The sequence below is a fragment of the Doryrhamphus excisus genome, chromosome 15, assembly GCF_030265055.1.
Source record: "Doryrhamphus excisus isolate RoL2022-K1 chromosome 15, RoL_Dexc_1.0, whole genome shotgun sequence".
Lineage (NCBI taxonomy): Eukaryota > Metazoa > Chordata > Actinopteri > Syngnathiformes > Syngnathidae > Doryrhamphus > Doryrhamphus excisus.
This window is the reverse complement of record NC_080480.1, coordinates 9403904-9424820: the sequence shown is the minus strand read 5'-3', so window position 1 is coordinate 9424820 and position 20917 is coordinate 9403904. Positions and strand designations below refer to the sequence as shown.

At 40.1% G+C, this 20917-nt stretch overlaps 2 protein-coding genes across 2 annotated transcripts; one reads left to right on the top strand and one right to left on the bottom strand.

Annotated features, from left to right (window-relative positions):
• Positions 1–501: 501 nt before the first annotated feature.
• Positions 502–13166, top strand: aldh3b1 (aldehyde dehydrogenase 3 family, member B1). The gene is made up of 10 exons (XM_058049972.1): positions 502–768; positions 1379–1563; positions 1704–1814; positions 3008–3128; positions 6399–6484; positions 8457–8538; positions 8657–9049; positions 10349–10515; positions 10588–10687; positions 12596–13166. Exons 2-10 carry the CDS (start codon positions 1402–1404, stop codon positions 12781–12783), a joined length of 1410 nt encoding a protein of 469 aa, XP_057905955.1. The 5' UTR covers positions 502–768; positions 1379–1401; the 3' UTR covers positions 12784–13166.
• Positions 13167–14659: 1493 nt separating this feature from the next.
• On the bottom strand, positions 14660–20533 carry clpp (caseinolytic mitochondrial matrix peptidase proteolytic subunit). The gene is made up of 7 exons (XM_058049358.1): positions 20079–20533; positions 18364–18465; positions 17162–17233; positions 16971–17067; positions 16099–16286; positions 15896–16001; positions 14660–14995 (listed from the first exon to the last, which is right to left on the bottom strand). The coding sequence occupies exons 1-7, from the start codon at positions 20088–20090 to the stop codon at positions 14769–14771; spliced, it is 804 nt and encodes a 267-aa protein (XP_057905341.1). The 5' UTR covers positions 20091–20533; the 3' UTR covers positions 14660–14768.
• Between the last annotated feature and the right edge of the window lie 384 nt (positions 20534–20917).

Below are 20917 nucleotides of genomic sequence, written 5' to 3'. Positions count from 1 at the left end.
TTGGTTGTTGTAAATAAACAGAATATTGGACAAGTGTATATTGTATGAAACTCCCACACAATATATCCTGAAGTTAATTTATTTTTCCCTAGATGATTATCTGAATTAATGACAAGACAGTGATGATGATTTACTGTAGATTAAAGACATGTACGTATTAACAATGCCCTCACTGAAATAAATGTTGCATTGTGTAAATACTTCCAGTTTAATATGCATATAATATAAATACTGTATCATATAAATAATGTTGCTTGTTAAGCCTGGTAACACTAAGGTTGGATTTTTAACAAATATATTTTAAAAATAATGTATTTATTTGATTATTTATTATTACGAGTTTGCATGTTGGTTGTTAAGTGTTGGGAACATTTAAAGGAAGGCAAAAAAACAAATTACAGAAGGAAAAAGTTTCTTTCATACTGCTGTTCAAGTTTTGATTGACATCCACATGTAGGTACAGTCGTCCTCTAGCCCCGCCCATCTCTCTGGCACCCTATCATGGCGGAGTTTCAGCTCCATGCCATACTTCACTCTGTTCAATTCGCTGGCCGTAGATCGGCATTTCCGTTCTTAACTCTACAATCCTTGCCCGAGATTTCGTAACCATGAACCGGAAGTCCATTTTTAGAAGCAGTAAGACACGTTTTTCAAGATCCGTCGAAAAGCGTCACACCCCCTCAGTGGGAGCTCTTCAAAGTACAACTCATCAGTGATCATCTCATCGCTGCTCCAGGGTGGATAAAACTGCAGGGACAAACAATTCGGGTACGTGAATTCTTTACTATTTCGTCAAGTTAGCAAAATACTGTAACTGAGTACTTCCGCGTTCGGCTATTATCTGTTGTGAACTGGAGTGGGTCAATGTTCGGTCACAATTAACCTCACTCAGACGCGATTGTCAACAAATCAGGTGACCAAGGACGCCCCTATTCTAAATAAGAAAATATTATGGTCATGGTTGATTTGTTGCAGACATGTGTTACATTTAGGAACATTTACACTTGAACAATTCAACATGGAAAAGGAAGAAGCCAAGTTTATGTAATTGACATATACGTTTTGACTTTGAAAACCTGTAAGTGTTACCATATACTTACTAATGAGAGGAAAAAATAATAAAAACGGCTTGACCGTTTATGGCAGTGATTAAGGAAATAAATAAAATGCAGAATAAGCAAATAGGGCAAACTGAGGCAAATGTAGCTTGTGGAGGGCAAAGAAGGAAAGGACAAAGAAAAGAAAAGAAGAAATAAATTCTTTTGAAACATGCAAAAGCCAAGTGTTTTGTTTTGCAAACTCAAGCTCTAAACTGAAAGTGTTTTACAGTGTTACAGTGTTTCCTGTAGTAAGCACTGTTTTTTGTGCCAATATTTAGCTGTGGGTCTTCTACATGAAAGAATGGACACCCAGAGGGAAATTGTGGACAGATTGCGGTTGGCTTTCCACTCTGGCATCACATTGTCGGAGCAGTTTCGCTGTGCACAGCTTTCTAAACTAATGTCCATGATTAAAGACAACGAGAAGGATATTTTGAGTGCATTGCACAAGGACCTTGGCAAGGTAATACTCACGATTCATACCCGTAGTACTCATGCATCCACATACTTATTTTAAGCCAGTATGATATACTTCTACTGATAGATTAGAGAAAAATGATTTTTTTTCTTTTGTCACCTCTTCAATGCTCTCTTTCCCATCAGCCTAAATTTGAGGCCATTCTGGCTGAGATTGATATCGTGATCAATGAAATACACTATGCCATCAATAACCTACCAAGCTGGATGCAGTCTGACTATGTCAATAAGACTCTGGTAAGTCTTTGTCTTCATTTCTACCATGTCTAAAAATATGAACTTGGTCCAAGGACATGTTACTCCAAGCAGGAAACTTTTTATGTTCTCCTGCCAACTATTTGAACAATGAGGCGCTCTCTGACAGCTTTAAGCAGTTGTGGGCAGTGCCGTGCTTCAGTGTGAATGACAGTTGCAGACATGCTCAAACCTGGCTGTTTGTACTGAAGCCACTCAAAAAAAAAAGGATGCCATCTTCAAATGTGTTCAGTTTCTTGAAGTACTTTGGATTCCTAGGGCCTGGGAGATGGATGTATGTTCACTACCGCTACAGCTCATACAGTGATTCATAAGTGTTCATCATTAGTGATATGCGATACCGCCGATTTTTTTTCCCCAATTCGATACTGTATATATCATTTAGATATCATTTAGTGCCTTGGGGTGAGGTGACAATAGTTGCAACAACGAAAGGAGAGAGCGATTTAGTGGGTGCGGCTTAAAAAGTGGTGCACTCTGTAGTCTGGAAGTTACAGTACTTGAGTTGATCTATAGTGCTATACAAGCTGTACACTGACTAATCTAAAGTATACGTGGGTGTGAATGTGAGTTTAAATTGTTTAAATTGTCCCTATGAGCTCTGCAACTGACCAAGGTGTACCCAGCCTCTTGCCCTCTGTACCAGCTTCCTTGTGACCCGAACAGGTTAAGCATATAGAAGATCAGTTCAATGGTGAATCACAACTTGATTGTCCATCCATCCTTTTTCTTTCACGTATCTGGGTCCAGGGGCTGCTGTTTCCGTAGGGAAGTAAGACAAGCTGGCCCAGTGTTCCATGATCAGGATGAAAACCACATTGCACCTCCAATAGCTGAGGTTTGACTAATTGTCATACCCTTTTCTCCAACACACTGGAACAGACGGCCGGTACCTGTCAGCTGCTTCAGGTGTTCTACAAACCAAAGTGATTCTTCATTCATTCATAATTTTCTATGCCGCTTGTCCGCCTTACTAGGATTGCGGGGAGCCTGTCTTAGCTGTCTTCGGCTGAGAGGCGGGGTACACCCTGGACTGGTCACCAGCCAATTGCAGGGCACTAATAGACAAACAACCTTTCACACTCACATTCATACCTATGGACAATTTAGAGTTGCCAGTTAACCTGAAAGTGACCCTAAGTGATTGTAATATTTTATATTATGTTTAATTGCAGGCCACAAAATTAGATGACTGTTTTGTGCGGAAAGAACCATTGGGAGTTGTGCTTATCATTGGAACATGGAACTACCCGTTGCAGTTACTGCTTTTACCCATGGTTGGTGCCATTGCAGCAGGTATGATGTACTGTACAATCATTTCACAAAAACTTAAACCTCCATCCAAAGAGATAGTGACAAAATCTTTGTTTTGCTTTGTTTTTGTCAATTGCCACCTTGTGCGGTCAAATGAAAATCACAGCACCCCCTCTTTCAAGTACATTGTAAAACATGAGGCAGGACTTTAACACAACTGCTACCCACATAGTTCATTCTTTCCATGATTTTCACACTTCTTTGCATGGTCCAAGTTTACATTCAAACTTTTACCTAAAATTTTGCCTCGGTTTGCGTTGTCCCGCTTGTTTAGCGTCCGGTTTGTTTACACCACCATCTTAGATGAGACAAGACCGTGATTTGTTTATATTAGAGCTTTGAGCTGCCAGAGAGAGATACACAACATGACAAACTGACCGCACAAAAGACAAAAGGTGATGGACTGTACCAAGAGAAGAGTGCAAGACCTCTGAATTTTACAGCTTAAAGAGAAGACCGCCGTCATTTCAGAGGTACGTATGTAATGCATACACATCTACTCCAGGTCACCCTCCACCTGTCTCATTTTACATCCATAACAGTCATTTCTTGTTCCAACAACAAAACATAGGCATTCAAACGTACCGTAGCATTTTTGCGGCAGGGAGTGAAACGTAGCACACATCGGCGCACTTCCACGATGTGACTGCACAGTATCTGTTTTAATTTTCTATAATGGCAAGGTACATGTTTATTAGTTCTAAAACATTGATATTTATTTATTTTTGTAGTATTTTTGCAAATTCTGGTTGCAGCAGAATAATGTTCATTTTGTGTCATTTTCTTAATTTATGTTTTTGTGGGGTTTTCTGACAAGATTTTTTTATTTTTTATTTATTTTTTCCGACAAGATTTAATTCTTTGCTACTTATCTACTGTATGCAGTGTGGCAATTTCACAATCATGTCATGTTTGTGGCATTGTTATTTGTAGTTATTTTTTTAAAAGGGATTGCCCTCTAGGCGTAATCTCCTCTCCCCCCGCCCCCTCCCTTTTTGCAAAACTAGGTCAATGACAATTGCTGCATTGCTACAATGTACGCATACATTATGGAAAGGCTATGCTGTAGAGCAGCGGTGTCAAACTCCAAATGCCATGGAGGGCCTAGACACGGCAGGTTTTCTTTCCAGCCAGTCATAAAGCAGGTGATTTTAATGATCAACACCTCCTTCAATTTGAGCGAAGGGGCTCATGAATTAAATCACCTGCTGCAGAAACTGGTTGGAGAGAAAACTTGCAGTGTCTTGACACTCCATTGATGTGCTCTAGAGGTAAGAGCACTTGTCTCTTTCTTCTCGAATAGACATGAATGCCTGATGATGGCATCTTTAGGCATTGCAAACAAATGTGGCTAGCAAGTAGAGCTTGGGGGAGGGCAGAGAGCTTATGTGGCATACACGCCCATATAAGGAAGTCCGCCCCTCAGTGACATCACAAAGGGGCAGTTTTATCACACAGAAAAGTGGAAAAAGCATAATAGGTTGCCTTTTAAGGAGAAAGCAGAATACTGTGAACCATAGTGTCTGATATAATATTCACAATTCATTCTCAGATTCATTTTATTTCTATTTTCTCGTGTTTCTACGTGTAGTAAAAGTATTTGTTGCTAATATTGGAAAATAAATTAGTGTTCTGCATCTATGACCATTTTCAAATCCTTTGTTCATGGTCAGTGTGGGGAATTGTTTCCAATTCCATATCTTCAAGTCACAACTAACTGCTGTCATTATTTTAATGTTGATAATTTTGTTAGTTTAGGTTTTGTTTCAATGTGTGTTACAAACAGTTAAGGTCGTGCATGCAAAGTTTTAAAACGTTTCAAAATGTAGTTGCAGTATTTTGGGACTCAGTTAAATAAAAGTGTGTTTGTCTGGTCCTATATTTTGTCATTGTTGTTTTCTAAAACAACTGCGTAGCGGTCCAGTGGTTAGCGCGGGCCTCACAGCTAGGAGACCCGAGTTCAATTCCACACTCAGCCATCTCTGTGTGGAATTTGCAAGTTCTCCCCATGCATGCGTGGGTTTTCTCTGGGGACTCCGGCTTCCTCCCACATTCCAAAAACATGCTAGGTTAATTGGAGACTCCAAATTGTCCATAGGTATGAATGTGAGTGTGAATGGTTGTTTGTTATATGTGCCCCGTGATTGGCTGGCGACCACTCGCCCGAAGACAGCTAGGATAGGCCCAGCACCCCCTTGTGAGATTAAGCAGTAGAAACTGAATGAATGGATGAATGAACTGATGACATACACCTTCAATGGTTCAATCGGTGGAAAACATTGAACAATACCTGTGAAACCTTACAAACTTGTTGTAACTGCACATGAGGTAGTACAGTAAAAATAATGGAATTTGCCGCCCAAACTACTAAATTACTGTATATCAGTTCATTTTGAATTTTTTTACAAAATCATCAAAACTTAGACAGTGGGTTACACTGCAGACTTGATGTGAGCCTCTTTCCAAAAGTAAAGCAACAGGTCGTCCAATGCCATGGCCTTCATAATGTGCCTCATAGTAGCTTTGTTTTTTTCACTAACAGGTTAGCCTGGTCTTGAGCATTTTGCCCACACAGTCAGGAAATCATGAATCTTCGTTTGTTGAGTTTGCATGTTCTGCCTGTGCGTGTATAGGTTTTCCCAGTGTATTCCAGCTTCCACCCACATTCCAAAAATAAGGTCAATTGGAGAGTCTAAATTGTGAAAACTGAATGTTAGTGTGAATGGTTGTTTGTCTATATGTGCCCTGTGATTGACTGGCGACCAGTCCAGGGTGTACCCCGTGTCTCGCCTCAAGACAGCTGGGATAGGCTCCAGCACCTTGTAAGGACAAGCTGCAAAGACAATGGATAGATGCAAAAGCGCTAACAGTGAGCTGATAGCTCCATTGCTAGCTGTTAGTCTGCCAGAGACAAAAGGGACAGTGGCTGACTTTCAGACCTTTGCAGCCCACAAATTTAAGGAAACAGGTGCATGCATAGTATTGCGCAAAGGCTGTAAATACATACTGCTGTGTGTTAAGTACGTTTTTTATGTTGATATTATGGGGTGTTGTGTGTAGAATTTTGAGGGGAAAAATGAATTTCAAGTATTCCAATTTGAAATAAGCCTATAAAGTAACAAAATGTTTAAAAAGTGTAGCGCTGTGAATACTTTACGGATGCATTGTGTATCTTGGTCTATGCCCTAAATTATGTAAATATAATTATAAAGAGTCTTTGTTTTTACTGTTCATTTTTGTGAATCCAACCAGGAAACTGTGTGATCATCAAACCCTCTGAGGTCAGTGCTGCCACAGACCTGCTGATCGCAGACCTCATCCCGAAATACCTGTCACAGGTAAAGAAACTTTTGAGGGGTAACAATGCTGTTGTCTTCTAATGATGTTACAGGCCCTTCAGGTTTTCCTGATGATCCTTTCACTTAAATTGTGGCAATCCCAGGGTAACTGCTCAAAAATAATCATTATCACAATATGTGTTCAACTATGTCAGTAAAAACTAACTTCACCATTGTACACAAGTAAGGTGAATGGAGTAACACATGACACAGGGTTTGGGTTTTTGGCTCTTTTCTCGAATCCTTTTGAAATCCTTAAATAAATTCAAGGCGAACTAGTTATGTACGTATGTAGCATGCTATGTTTAGAGCAGAGGATGTCTTGAATGTCCCTGCAGTGATCCCGTTACAGTTGAGCAATGTGTTGTAAACAAAGAATCATATAATAATAGTTATTATACTGTACTACTGTAATACTCAGGTAAAGGTGACTATAGGGGTGTCTGTGGGGCTCTAATTATGGTTAAAGAATGTTTTTGGAAAGTCAAACAGGTTTTTTGAAAATATTCAGTTTTTTAATATTGAATCCTACTTCGCAGAAATTGTCCAATGAGGTTAATTTGGTCTAACAATCACATATGCCAAACAAAGAGAGAAGACAGTCAGTACAAACGCCCCCTCGTCCCGGTTTATGGTTCAATGGGCACATTTCAGAATTTCAATTGCCTCTTTGTTCTGGCTCTATTTTATCCTTGGGGTGTATCAGTAATTGCCTGAACTTTTTATGTGGTTCAATTAATGTATTGACTTTGTGGGTTTTTTTCATTGCCATCTGTATTTTTTGTGCGATGCTCCTGATATATGGGGTTGTGTGGCCTGCTGTTTACTTTTTTGTGTTGCCCATTTTGGGTATTGAGACCGTTTTAAATGTGTCTGTCCTCCTCTTGTTGGTCTTTTTTCTCTGTAACCACGCATACTCTGTCATACAGCATTCTTAGTACTGAGAGTTTATGAGCGATGGGGTGTTCTGATCTGTGATGTCGGTAACGTGTTACTAAGTAACTAAGTAACACGTTACTATTTCAAAACAAGTAGTCTGATTAATGTTACTTATCCACAGTCACTCTCGTTACAATTGTAGCGGCGGCTGAATAACGGTAGTTAGGATGGCTGCATTCAGTTGGCCGTTTATTTTAAAAAACAACATAAGGCACTTACTGTCCTGCCGGCAGACTACTCATGCGAACACACAGCATCACTTCCTTAGAACTCTTGTTCTACTCAATTTTCTTCCAAATGCCCCCTCCAACCCTAACCCTGAACCCGACTTGCCCTCTAGTGTCCACACATGAAACAGCAGCTTCGACAACACCCCCAACGCTACACTATTTTTCAGCAAATAGAAAGCCAATTTTCAACTTCAAGTTCAACTTTAAAAACATTGCTGATGTTGCAGGCAGCCACTGTTAAGTAACTAGTAATGTAACTTTGTGACTATCAAAATAAAGTAATCTCTAAAGTTACTAAGAAAAAGTTACTAATCACTTAATTAAAAAGTAATGGGGGCTGCATGGCGGACGAGTGGTTAGCACGCAGACCTCACAGCGAGGAGACCAGGGTTCAATTCCACCCTCGGCCATCTCTGTGTGGAGTTTTGCAAAGACAGCTGGGATAGGCTCCAGCACCCCCGCGACCCTTGTGAGGAAAAAGCAGTAAAAAATGAATGAATGAAAAAGTAACATTACATTACTTTTTAATTCAGTAATCAGTAATTGGATTACTTTTTCTTAGTAACTGTGAAATAATTGTTTCTGATGTCCATAAAAGATACTGATCGGTGTGAGTTGGTTTCCTATATATTTGCTCTATATGTGCTGTATATATTAATGTCCAGAAGGTTTATTGTTTGTTGTCTGTCTCTTCTTCATGGGTAAATTGGGTACTACATTTTGGAGGAGCTTTTATAATTAAAATGATAAAAACATGGCTTTAGCCATTTGTTTGTACTTATTAATTATTGTTCATTTCACAGGACTGTTATGCAGTGGTTAGTGGTGGAGCAGAAGAGACAAAGGCACTTCTGCAGAATCGCTTTGACCATATCTTCTATACTGGTAAAATCTTCTGGTGTCTGTATATACTGTACAATATACTTTATACAACGCAGTATTTAACATGTGCATTTGGTCATTATTTAATTTCAAAGTAGCTGTTACTTTCCTCTTCTTTCAGGTTCTCAGACCGTGGCCCGCAGTATTCTGCAGCAAGCCTCAGTTCACTTGACCCCAGTTACACTGGAGCTGGGTGGCAAATGTCCATGCTTAATTTATGGAAGAGTGAATATTGCGGCTGCTGCCCGCCGCTTAGCATGGGCCAAGTTTTTTAACGCTGGACAGAGCTGTGTTGCACCAGACTATGTACTGTGCTCCCAGGCCACATGCAATGCCCTTCTCCCAGCCTTGTGTGAAACCCTTAAGGATTTTTATGGCGAGGAGCCTCAAACATCTCCCGACTTTTGTCGCATTGTGTCACAGCGACACTGGACTCATCTGACAGAACTACTGAAGAAGTCCAGCACCAAGGTTGTCATTGGAGGACAAAGTGACCAGGAGGACAAATACATTGGTGAATTTGTCTTGCAATAATTTCAATCTTACCGAGTTCAATTTACAAAATTCATATTACAAGCGTACGCAGGAGATCGTGGAGTGTTCTATTGAATCTCTCACACTGTCTCAATCTCTCTCACCCTTCGGAGTGGTAGGCTGTAGTCCTACTTTTCTCTAGTCCATAGGGCTAACAGAGACACTTTAGCTAATAACTTCCTTTCAAACGTGGTTTTGATGTTAGTGCGAGAGCGCAGCTGTTTTCATTTCAGCCAAAGTGCTACCTCTCTTAACGGGGTTCTAGAACCTGTTGCATAAGAGTCTTGTTGACAGGTTTATATGGCCCTGGTATAGTCTTCCAAGGCATACTGGTCCAAGGTGGACAGGCCAGACAAAGAGTGATTTTGTAGATTCTTATTTTTTCATTGTCTTTAAATGCGCCAGACTGCACTGCACATCAGAGGCCACCGTGCATGTCATTCACCACATACACCACCTCGTGAGACACGTCATCTGTTCCTGACAGTTACATCAGGCTAATCCAAGCATCTTGTTTTCCACCAACATTCCTGCTCTACATCACCAAATAGGAGAACCTTTGATTTCCTCCTCATCCTCCTCAAGAAAAACTCAACAGTAAAAAAATCTATCCTACAGCCAGATTTTAACAACCAACTTTATATTAATCCTTGTTTTTAGTTGTCTTATGGGTCACTTTCTCTGTTTCCACAAAGTCCGCACTGTGGGAGTGGCCAACTGGCGTGCTTCTAGCACAATTACAGAGATGTCAGTGGAGCTGTCTTGTGCTTTTTTTGCTTTTTTTCTACCGGAGTTTCACTTTTCACAAGCCATTTATTTACCAATTTATTTTATACAAATTATTTATTTATTTGCCAATTTACCATTAAACAGGCTGCGCTTCGCCTGTGCCCCGAATAGACCAGGTTGGAGCTGGCAAGCTTTCTCCGCACCTTTGGCAGGCTGTCACTGTGCCAAACTGAAAATGTGCGCCGCCACGCTCATCTCTGCGCAGTCCAATCTACCAAATTGGCTGCGCTCAATTTGCTGGTGCACTGGACCAAATTCCCACTTCGTGGGCTGCTCCACCCTACGCCATCATGCGCCACCTTACGCTGCGCCACAAAATTAGCCCTTTATATTTCTTCTTAGTAGTATTACATTTCTACATTTTAGTATACATTTCTTCACACGTACGATAATAATATAATGAAGAAATAACATTGTGATTCCAAGACGGCCCTTTGTACTGAGGCACTAATAATACATAATAATAATAATAATATATCATTTCTTTCAGCTCCCACAGTGGTGGTGGATGTAGCTAAAGATGACGTGCTAATGGAAAAGGAGATTTTCGGCCCCATTCTTCCCATCATTAGTGTTGAGTCTCTGGAGAAAGCCATTGACTTTGTCAATGACAAGGAGAAGCCATTGGCCCTCTATGTTTTCTCTGACGAAACCTCTGTAAGGGAACACATCATTGTCATCTTTTGTCTTTGGTTTCCACATTTATTTCAGTGTTCTTTCCTCTTGAAGGTTATAAAAACAGTGCTGCAGAAAACCAGCAGTGGCGGGTTCTGCTCAAATGATGGAATTGTCCACATGTCGCTCCCAGGACTGCCTTTCGGGGGTGTAGGTAAGTGTCAAAAGACAAAAAATATATATTTTTAATGTACAGTGGCTCCCAGCTTTTGGGGGAAGTTATGTTCAGGGCAACCAGCGGATGGGGAAAAGTCCTGAATAATTTATACACAGGTAAAAACGTATTATTGACACACGGCCTGCTACTTCCCCTCCAAACTTCTGCTACCATTGCTGCATTGATGTTCTCCGGCGCTTTTGGATCAACATTTACACAAAAAATGACTGTTGCACAGTAATTCTTAGATTCCTCCCCTTCTCTCTTAAATATGCCTGGCACACATTTTAAATGATAAAAAGTGTATGTACTCATCACTATTGAATGATAATGTAAAATGTAAGATGATGCATGAAAGATTGAATTATAGTCACAGTGTTTAAGTTGTGAGCTTCACCTTGCAGAAACAATGGTGCTTTCAGGACATGTCTGAAAGTGTCTTGAACATGTGTTTTCTTCTTCTTGTGGGTTGTGGGAGTCGAGTGGCAACCCGATTTGAGGCGCATTACCGCACCCTCCATGTGCAGTGGGGCTCAATTCCAAACATGATATGGTAACCGTATCGGCCCAATGTGGTGGCACAAGCCAATATTATTCGATTTTCAAAAATACAGCAGATCAGAAGCCAATCTCAATCCTGGAAATCGGATCGGGACATCCCCATGTAACAAAGATGCACCCTTCCTGATTAGATTTTTTTGCATGTTTGTCACACAAATTTCAATATTAGTCAATGACAACACAACTGATGGTGTTTATAAATGAAACCTTTTATTATTAACTCATTCATTACCAGACATTTTTCAAAAGACATCCCCTCCCGGTACCGGCTATTTTAGAGGATTTTGGCTGATCTTTCAAGGCACATACAATATTGTGTTCTAGGGCTACAGTACATACCAAAAGAAAGCTTAGACTTTCGTTTTTCCTCAGAATTTTTTTTAAATCGTTTTCTGTTCTTTAGTAATCAGCAGTACAACATTGGTAAGTTTCAACAAAATATCAGTTCTCAACAAAAAAAGGGTGAAAAACAGCTTTGTGTGAAAAGACAGATTTCAAGTATAACTTTCACTTTGACACAAACTTAGCCATATTTATTGAGCCAAAATATTGAAACAACTCTGCCACAGCATAAACAACACAAAAATGTTTAAATCAAAATACAAATTTATTTACAAATATAACACCATGAAGTATTTGTAACTGAACAGTGTTTGTGCACATGTGCGCGTGTGTGCATGCATTACATTTTCCCTTCAATGGTAGTCTTCTGCACACTCCTCCATGCTTTTCCATTTCCTCCTTGTTGTGGAGCTTCAATACCTGGAAAAGAGCCATGCTGATCTTTTATCAAATGCACTCCTGCCACCTTGTGGCCGTTTTTACAGCTTAAAACTGCACTAAACATTCATTCATTCATTCATTTTCTACTGCTTATCCTCATGAGGGTTGCGGGGTGCTGGAGCTCGCATTCATTGCTATGGGCAATGTGGAGTCGCCAATCAACCTAGCATGTTTTTGGAATGTGTGCGGAAGCCGGAGACCCCGGAGAAAACCCACGCATGCACGGGGAGAACATGCAAACTCCGCACAAAGATGGCCGAGGGTGGAATTGAACTCGCGTCTCCTAGCAGAGTGACCTGCGCGCTAACCACTCGGCCGTTCAGTTGTGTTGTCATTGAGTTATTTTTGAATTTGCTTGATGATCAGAAACACTTGTGAGACAAACACGCAAATAAGAAATAATTTTCACACCACTGTAAACACAAATACGTTCTCCCACTTGGCAATAATGGGCGGGTCATCTCACTTGGGCTTCTTGGAAACTCTTTAATTTTTTCAACATACTTCTGTGACATGAATGTGTGGTGTAATAGTGACATCCAACCATGCTTCCACCCTTAGGGGCCAGTGGCTGGGGATCATACCATGGCCGCTGGGGCTTTGAGACATTCAGCCATCGGAGGGCCTGCATGTTGCGTGGTTGGGCTTTGGAAAGACTGAACGGCCTACGCTACCCACCATACCGAGATGATAAACTGAGCTGGCTGCGCTGGACCGCTGCACCCAAGACTTTTTGCTCAATTATGTGACAACAGACCAAGTAATAATTGATATCTCTCTTATTGATTGCCATGATTTGAATTTTTTAATCATAAGAAAATCTGCTTTTGACACATTTGGTTATAGTCTCACTTTTTAAAGTGACCTTTTTTGTATAAATACAGAAAATGAACTGTTTTTTATGGCTTCTACATCACTGTATGAGTTACCTACATTAGCTTCAGCATTCAATACGCATTAACACGTATTCAAAGATGCCTTGTAATTAGCTTAGCCATAGCTTCAATGTTTGTTTGAATGTTTTTTTCATGTTGATTTTTTTTAGCTTATCTTATTGTTATTCGTCTTTGGGTTTCCTTTCATGTCATTTAGAGGATATTCAGAAATGATTGTTTTCTATTTTAAATGGAAGTTTTACTTAATAAACTTTACTTAAATAATAAATGGCATTGTGTTATCTGTATTTTTTTGCACCGAGCAATAATTCCTCTGCATGTTCTTAACCACTGGTTATCATCTTTTATTATGTTCTGTCTTTTACACTTTAACTCCTGGTGAGAGTGGAATCCAGTATTTTTTCAGTTACTCACCAAAGGAAAGCTTTTTGTTTAAAAGTTTTGTTTAAAACTGGTGCATGTAAGTCCACTCTGACGATCAATCAATTACAGTCGTGGGCTAAAATTTAGTAGTGACTTAAATTCTGTTTCAATAACTCTGCTGCTTAAGGATGTTAACTGATACAAACAGGCAATGAAAAATAAAGTGCAAAGGAGACAATTTAAGTCACTCCCCAAACGTTTGGTCTTAGGGGTTTTAAAAAACTGGTTTTATCAATTCATATAATAATTTGTTTTTGGAGTGCGTGCCACCTCAGTTGCCCTTCCATGGGATGCAGGTGAAAGCTGGATGTTTAAGTTGAAGACTTGACAAAAGAGACGAACGCCTCACTGTATGCTTGGGTATGCCAGGTCTGTCCAGCATCCTACCACGGCATGTATGGTAACTAATATAACACCACCTGGTTTAAGATGACGAGGCCATTCCTCCAAATCACGTCCCTCCAAGCACCCCTAGAAGGCAGGTTATTTGGAACTGTCATTTGGTTCATAAAACCATTTCCATGGCCCATAGGTTTGTAGGGAAGTAACCCCTTCTGTTCACTGGAGATGACCCCCAACACGTAGGCACTGAGCTGGAGGGCTAGTAATAAACCCACACCAGCTTGCTGTCTCTCCTGCACAAACTTCAGAGTACAACAAGGTCCATCTTTTCTCGAGGAGTTTGGCTTTGGGTTCCAGAGCCCTGTGTTCGAGGTGAGTCTGAATCAGTCTTCAGAACTTCTCAACCTCACGTACAAGATCAGGCTCCTTCCCACCAGGGAGGTGACGTTCCATTTCCTAAAAACAGATTTGGCAGACTAAGACCAGCTTGCTCAGGTGCACGTCCTCGACTATCACCAAACCCACAGGACTCTTACATTTACCCCCACAGGTGTGGGGTCTAGAGGGGGCATTATGATCGTATCTATATGCTAAAATAATTATTTTTAAAATATATATTTTTACTTGGGCGGCACGGTGGTCTAGGGGTTAGCGCGCAGACCTCACAGCTAGGAGACCACCCTCGGGCATCTCTGTGTGGCGTTTGCATGTTCTCCCTGTGCTTGCGTGGGTTTTCTCCGAAAAAATTGCTAGGTTAATTGGCGACTCCAAATTGTCCATAGGTATGAATGTGAGTGTGAATGGTTGTTTGTCTATATGTGCCCTGTGATTGGCTGGCGACCAGTCCAGGGTGTACCCCGCCTTACGCCCGAAGACAGCTGGGATAGGCTCCAGCACTCCCCGCGACCCTCGTGAGGAAAAGCGGTAGAAAATGAATGAATGAATGAATATTTTTACTTGGAACAACAACTTCATTGCCCATTACTGCAAATCAGCATAGAACAGTTTACAGTCAAAGTATTTATTAAAAATATTAATATCAATATTAATATTCACAACTCTGCTTTGGTCATTTATGGTTCAGGTTTATGCGAGGAGGGAGGCACTGTTCCAGGGGAGGCATTCTGAAGAGCTGGAGACTGGAGGGCAGCAATTGGACTGGCTGCTGTGGCAGTCTCTTTCTGAACCAGTTCAGGCTCATCTTGCCCAGCTTGAGGTGGGTGGACCAGAACCCGGTCGACAAGGCCAAAGTCCTGGGCTTCCATGGGGCTCATATAACGATCCCTTTCCATCACATTTTCTGAAAAACGGAACAAAATGATAAACAATCACCATTTTCTCACTCTAGATAGTCCTGAAGATAGAAGGTCATTGTCTAGTTTTGTTGGTGGAGGAAGAGTAAGCTACATGCTAACAGCTATCACTCCCAAAGCCATTGATAACATAACATTCCACATCTCTTTCATGTTGTTGGTCACGTGTGTTTAAATAAATAAATCGGATTTGGTTCTTGGGGTTATGGTGCTGATTCGAGGCACAGGAAATAACAGTCTGTGGTGACTCAAAACAATCTAGGAGAACCCAGCGCATTCTTGCTCATCCGTGGTTAAATACATACGGGCAATAAAGTTGTGTGGTCCTCCAGTTCCAAAGTGCAAGCCTGTACAGATGAGCTGCTGCCACCCCAATAAAACTAAACTAAAAATACAGTAAACCTCGGATATATCGGATTCAATTGTTCCCACTGGTTTTGTCCGATATAAGCGAAATCCGTTATATGCGTTTCCCGGAAAATGTCCGTTTTACGCATATATCGGATTTATATCCGGTATATGCGTAAATCGGATTTTATCCGTTATAAAAAGGCACTTCCTTGACTATGCTTCCAATGTACCTGGACGCGCAGGCAACGCTGCAAACGCTGCAAATGACGTCGTATAGCGGCCTGTCACGATTCGGCGAATCGGAGCGCCACAATGCGGCCATCCGATATATGCGAGGGAAATTTAATGGAAATGCATTACAGAAAAATCGGTTCTTTTTTATCTGTCCGTTGTGAGCGAATTTCCGATATATCCGAGTCTGATATATCCGAGGTTTACTGTATCATAAAATCAATGGTTTTGTCCCCTTAAAAAACATTTTTTTGTTTAAACATCAAAACATAAGGGCTGTCAATGAACATTTGGAGAAAGCCCACCAATGGTTTCTAGCGGTTGTCCCGTGTGTTTGGCATAGATATTGTTGATTTGTTTTTTTAATTTCAGGATCTCCTCAGCCTGGATGGCGATGTCAGTGGCCTGACCCTGAAAAAAGAAGATTGATTTCATTTTAGAAATGTCAGATTTCCCCTGATAGTGATTTGAAATGGGGAACAAAGTGAATTTCAGAAGGACGACTTACCCTGGCACCTCCAGATGGCTGGTGGACCATGATGCGTGCATTGGGTAGTGAATGCCTCATGCCTGTCGTCCCTGCTGCAAGCAGCAAGCTACCCATGCTGGCTGCTTGACCAACACACCAAGTGGAGATGGGATTAAGGATATACTGCATTGTGTCATAAATGGCTAGGCCAGCTGTCACGACACCACCTAGGGGAATTTATCATATTTTATTATGTGCATAACATTGCAAGGCTGTACTTCAAATACAAACAATCATTGTTAATATAAACATTACATCATATTTTTTAATGACGAACAAGAGACTCTACCCAACATTCCCAGCACATGCTTACTATACACTTGGGTCTGTCCGACATCTTACCCCCGCCTTCTAATCCATAACCCCTCTCTTCCCTCATATGTCCAAAACATGTGGATGCTGGTCTGATATTGTCGATCGTGGACCTGTGGCCTCAGGTGTCCTGGTACCACTTATGTTCAAACATTGAGTTTGTTATGAACAGACTGTGGTTAGCACACAGGTCCAATACAAACTGTCCAAAGACAGCTGGGATAGGCTCCAGCATACCCCTGTATATGAGTATAAGCGGCATAAAAAATGAATGGATGGGGGTATCTGATCGGTTTTGGTATCGGACGATTGCACTCATGGATTATCAGGATCGGCAGCATAAAACATCCATAGTTTAAGCTTTTGGTCAATGTATTTTAGTATAAAAATGTGAGTTAATGTGAGTGTGATTAGCTGACGTGGTGTACCTGCACAACCTTAGTGAGGACCAGGGGTATCGAAAATTAATGAATGCAAGTTAAGAGGCTTTCTCTTAAATAGTAGTAGACCTTTGAAACAGAAATGAGCTATTTGCTTACCAGGGCTGTTGATATACATGTGAATTGGCTTGTTGTTGCTCTCTGACTGAAGAAAAAGCAGCTGGGCAATAACCAAGCTGGCCACAGAGTCATCAATCTCAGATAAAGCAGGGAAAAAAATCGGTAAGCATCATGAAAGCATTGAACAAAATAGATGGGGAAAAAAAATCAATACCATGCAGGATACTTACAGGACCCATTACACAAATGATTCTCTCTCTTAGTAGGCGAGAATAGATGTCATAAGCTCTTTCTCCTCTGCCCTGAAATGAAACGGCATAATTCTTCTCATCTTCAATCCACAAACAGTTACTTATCAGGTCCTGAAGAACTGTGGTATTCACAAAAACATTCATTCATTCATTTTCTACCGCTTTTCCTCACGAGGGTCGCGGGGGGTGCTCCCAGCTGTCTTCGGGCGTAAGGCGGGGTACACCCTAGACTGGTCGCCAGCCAATCACAGGGCACATATAGACAAACAACCATTCACACTCACATTCATACCTATGGACAATTTGGAGTCGCCAGTTAACCTAACATGTTTTTGGAATGTGGGAGGAAACCGGAGTACGGGGAGAACATGCAAACTCCACACAGAGATGCCCAAGGGTGGGATTGAACCCTGGTCTCCTAGCTGTGAGGTCTGTGCGCTAACCCCTAGACCACCGGCCCTCACAAAAACATACAAAAACAAATAAAGAATCCTTTTTGAAAACACTTGGAAAAAGTTGGAAAGCTTGGGTATTTGAGTGTGTAAGGAGTTACTATTAAGCATTATTTCATAAAATAATTAAGCAACATTTATGGTGACAGGTGCAAACATAATAGACATAGGAGAAAATAAAACACAATGCAGACTCACACGTTAGCATTAGGAATTAGGAACTTCTGAATGCCATATTTATATTTTAGTTCTTTCAGTCATTTTCTGCTTGAAAATACTTCATTTAGGCAACAAATACGTTATTGGTAATATCAGTATATGTGCTTAGATTTAGATATGCAGAAAGACAATGCACAAACAGCCAAAGCGGATTTGATAGGCATCTAGGTCAATAATGAGAATGTAAACTTCTTACTATAACTGTAATGTCAAGTAATCGTATATTTTGGAATCTTTCACATTTCATTTGCATAATGTCTTAAATGTTTCATACTGTACGTGTTCAAGTGGGAACTTGAGAGCAACAGTTTTCTTCAGGATTCTTTCATCAAATCAGCTATTCTCAAACTTTTCCCAATGTGCACCTCTGGCGGACGATTACTCTACATGCCGCCACCATTTTCATGAACACCACAGAAAGATGCTTTGTGTGAACCTGAATGAATGAGATTCACAGAAAAAGATACTTTGTGGTATGTGTGTGCCAATCAAGTTGGGGATCTCACTGACCGTTTGCTCGATGACTATGGGTATAAGAGGACTTCTCCATGCAGGGCTGTGGTGGACAGATCTGTTGAACTTCAGTCCCAGTCTCACAGTTTGTAACACCCTCTATCACAAAGAAGAAGACAAAAAGGACAAAGACAACAGGAAAATGTAAAAGAATGTAAATCCTAAAATGTTAAATCTGTGTGTTAAAGGAAAACTTCACTTTATGTTTTAAATGTTGCCCGTCATTCACTATCCTTATGTGAAACACATATCTTTCCCATTTCTTTGCATCTCCGAATAGATAATCAATTTATTACTTATTTTATATAAGAAAACATTTGTGTTTCCTGTGCCTTGATTTATGTTATGTTATTTTTAGTTAAAGGTACTACTTTGTGCCCTATAGCTAATGTGAATTATTACTACTTGATCAATAAAGTTCTTATTTTTCATTAAGCGCCTTTCTACAAAAGCGTTTAAGTTGAAGGGGACCTATTACAGCATGCTTTGCTGTACTGTTGTTGTAAATTGCGAATAAGTTACATGTTTAGATCTCACATTGTTATTCTGCATTATTCATTGATAGTATATATTATATAGTATATATTATATTGCAAGCCATTTCAATTGACTGGTAAGTTCACTGTGAGCTCTGTTGTTATTCTACTTGCTCTGAAAAGAGCCACCTCTTTCACAAAGAACATTTGAGCAGCACAGTATTACCTGCATAACACAGCAACCTCATGCGCTACATGTTGATCCCCATACAAATATGACATTTTTATGTTGATATCCGGCACATAATAAGATACTTTTTTGGTATTCATTTGTGGAGAGTACCTATACACCCATCCATGCATTTTCTATGCTGCTTATCCTCATTACGGTCACGGGGGTATGCTGCTGTCTTTATGGGCGTATCAATTACTTTTTTGCAATTCGCTGCTGGTCCTAGATGTAATTACCAGTGAAAAGCACGGCTCTACTGTATATGACAGGTCTTCATTACATCTGCAGTTTTGACTTATGATTTGGGAGTCTTTCTAAGTATTTTTAATGATGGATGATGGTTATAACTATCAGGAAGCAATCACATTAATAATTATTATAAAATTACCATTAATAATAACTAATTTTGAATTAAAATTTTAACGCACCCAACTTACATTTACCAAGAAAATACCAGGACCAAAATGGTCATTACCAAGAAGTACCGGGATATGACTATTGGGTCATATTTCCTGTACTTTGAGCCGTGGTTTACAACAAAACACATATCATACACACTCAGAATTTTCCTTTTTGGAATTTTCCACAGCATGGCCCTCCCACAATAAAACAATTCCCCATGACCATGACCATTAACGAACCTTATTATCCAAAATGCAAACCAAAAATATCAATGTAAAATGATTACGTTCCAAAAAAAAATAGAACGGCAGATGCCGCTCCATGTGACGTCTTTCACAAATAAATTTGGTTTGAAAGAAAATATAGTCTAGAAGTGTGAAATACTAACAGCATGGTCATATTAATGTGCTGACATAGATGCAACGTCTTCTTTTAATGCAATAGTGCACTAATAGTGCAATAATGCACATGCGCGTTGACGTTTAAACTTTGATGACACATAATCCAATAAGACAATAACAATGACATATATTTTTCCACATTCTTCGCAATAAAAGGCCCTGCTGTTAATGGATAAATAAATAGTAAAACGTACTACTCACCGTGAAAAGCATCTTTTTTCGTTTTTGACGGTCGATTGCTGCTGCTACTTCTTCTTCGCTGCTTCTTCGTCTTCTTTGGGGGTTACTGGCAGCCTAAATAAATTCTAAATGCTCCGTTGCTGCCTTCTAGAGTTTCTACTCCATTATTACAGTCTAAGCCGAATCGGGCGCTTTCAGTGTCCAATTTCAGCTCACGCGGCTGTCCTTTTTTAATTGAACGTACTGTAAATACTCAATAACAATAATACTTCATAGTGGCGTCCATCCCATCTGCCCTCAATAACTTAAAACTGACGCCCCTGACGTCACACGTTACGCAGGTCGAAATAACACACCTCCAATCACCTTTACAGTCGAATTAGCCAATATAGTGAAACACAATAAGAGAAAATAAGCCATTTACGACATAAATAACTCATGCTCATGACTTGCTGAAATGGCATTTGGACCGGCAGTCACATCGGGTGTCTCAAACGTGAAATAAAAGTGTTCCTGTGATGAGGTCTGGTGCGTGTGTCTCATTGAATACAACAACAACATTACTGATATCTAGTGACCACTGAAGAATAAAACACATAATCCAATTTCTTTGAATGTTTTGTGAATGCCTTGTTTGTAGTTTAGTTCATTTATGTTCAAATTGTATGTTTGAAAATTGCAAGATTTAGGCAAAAACATGTAAAATTTGTTTAAATATGCATCCTCTTTTGTTTTAACTTGATTTACATGATTGATATAGTTTCAAAAGCCTTTATTGGGTGAGAAATGGTGACGGATAACTTTTTCTGTTGTAATGTTTTTTTAATGTACTATTCATGTATGTCACAAAAATATGTAGG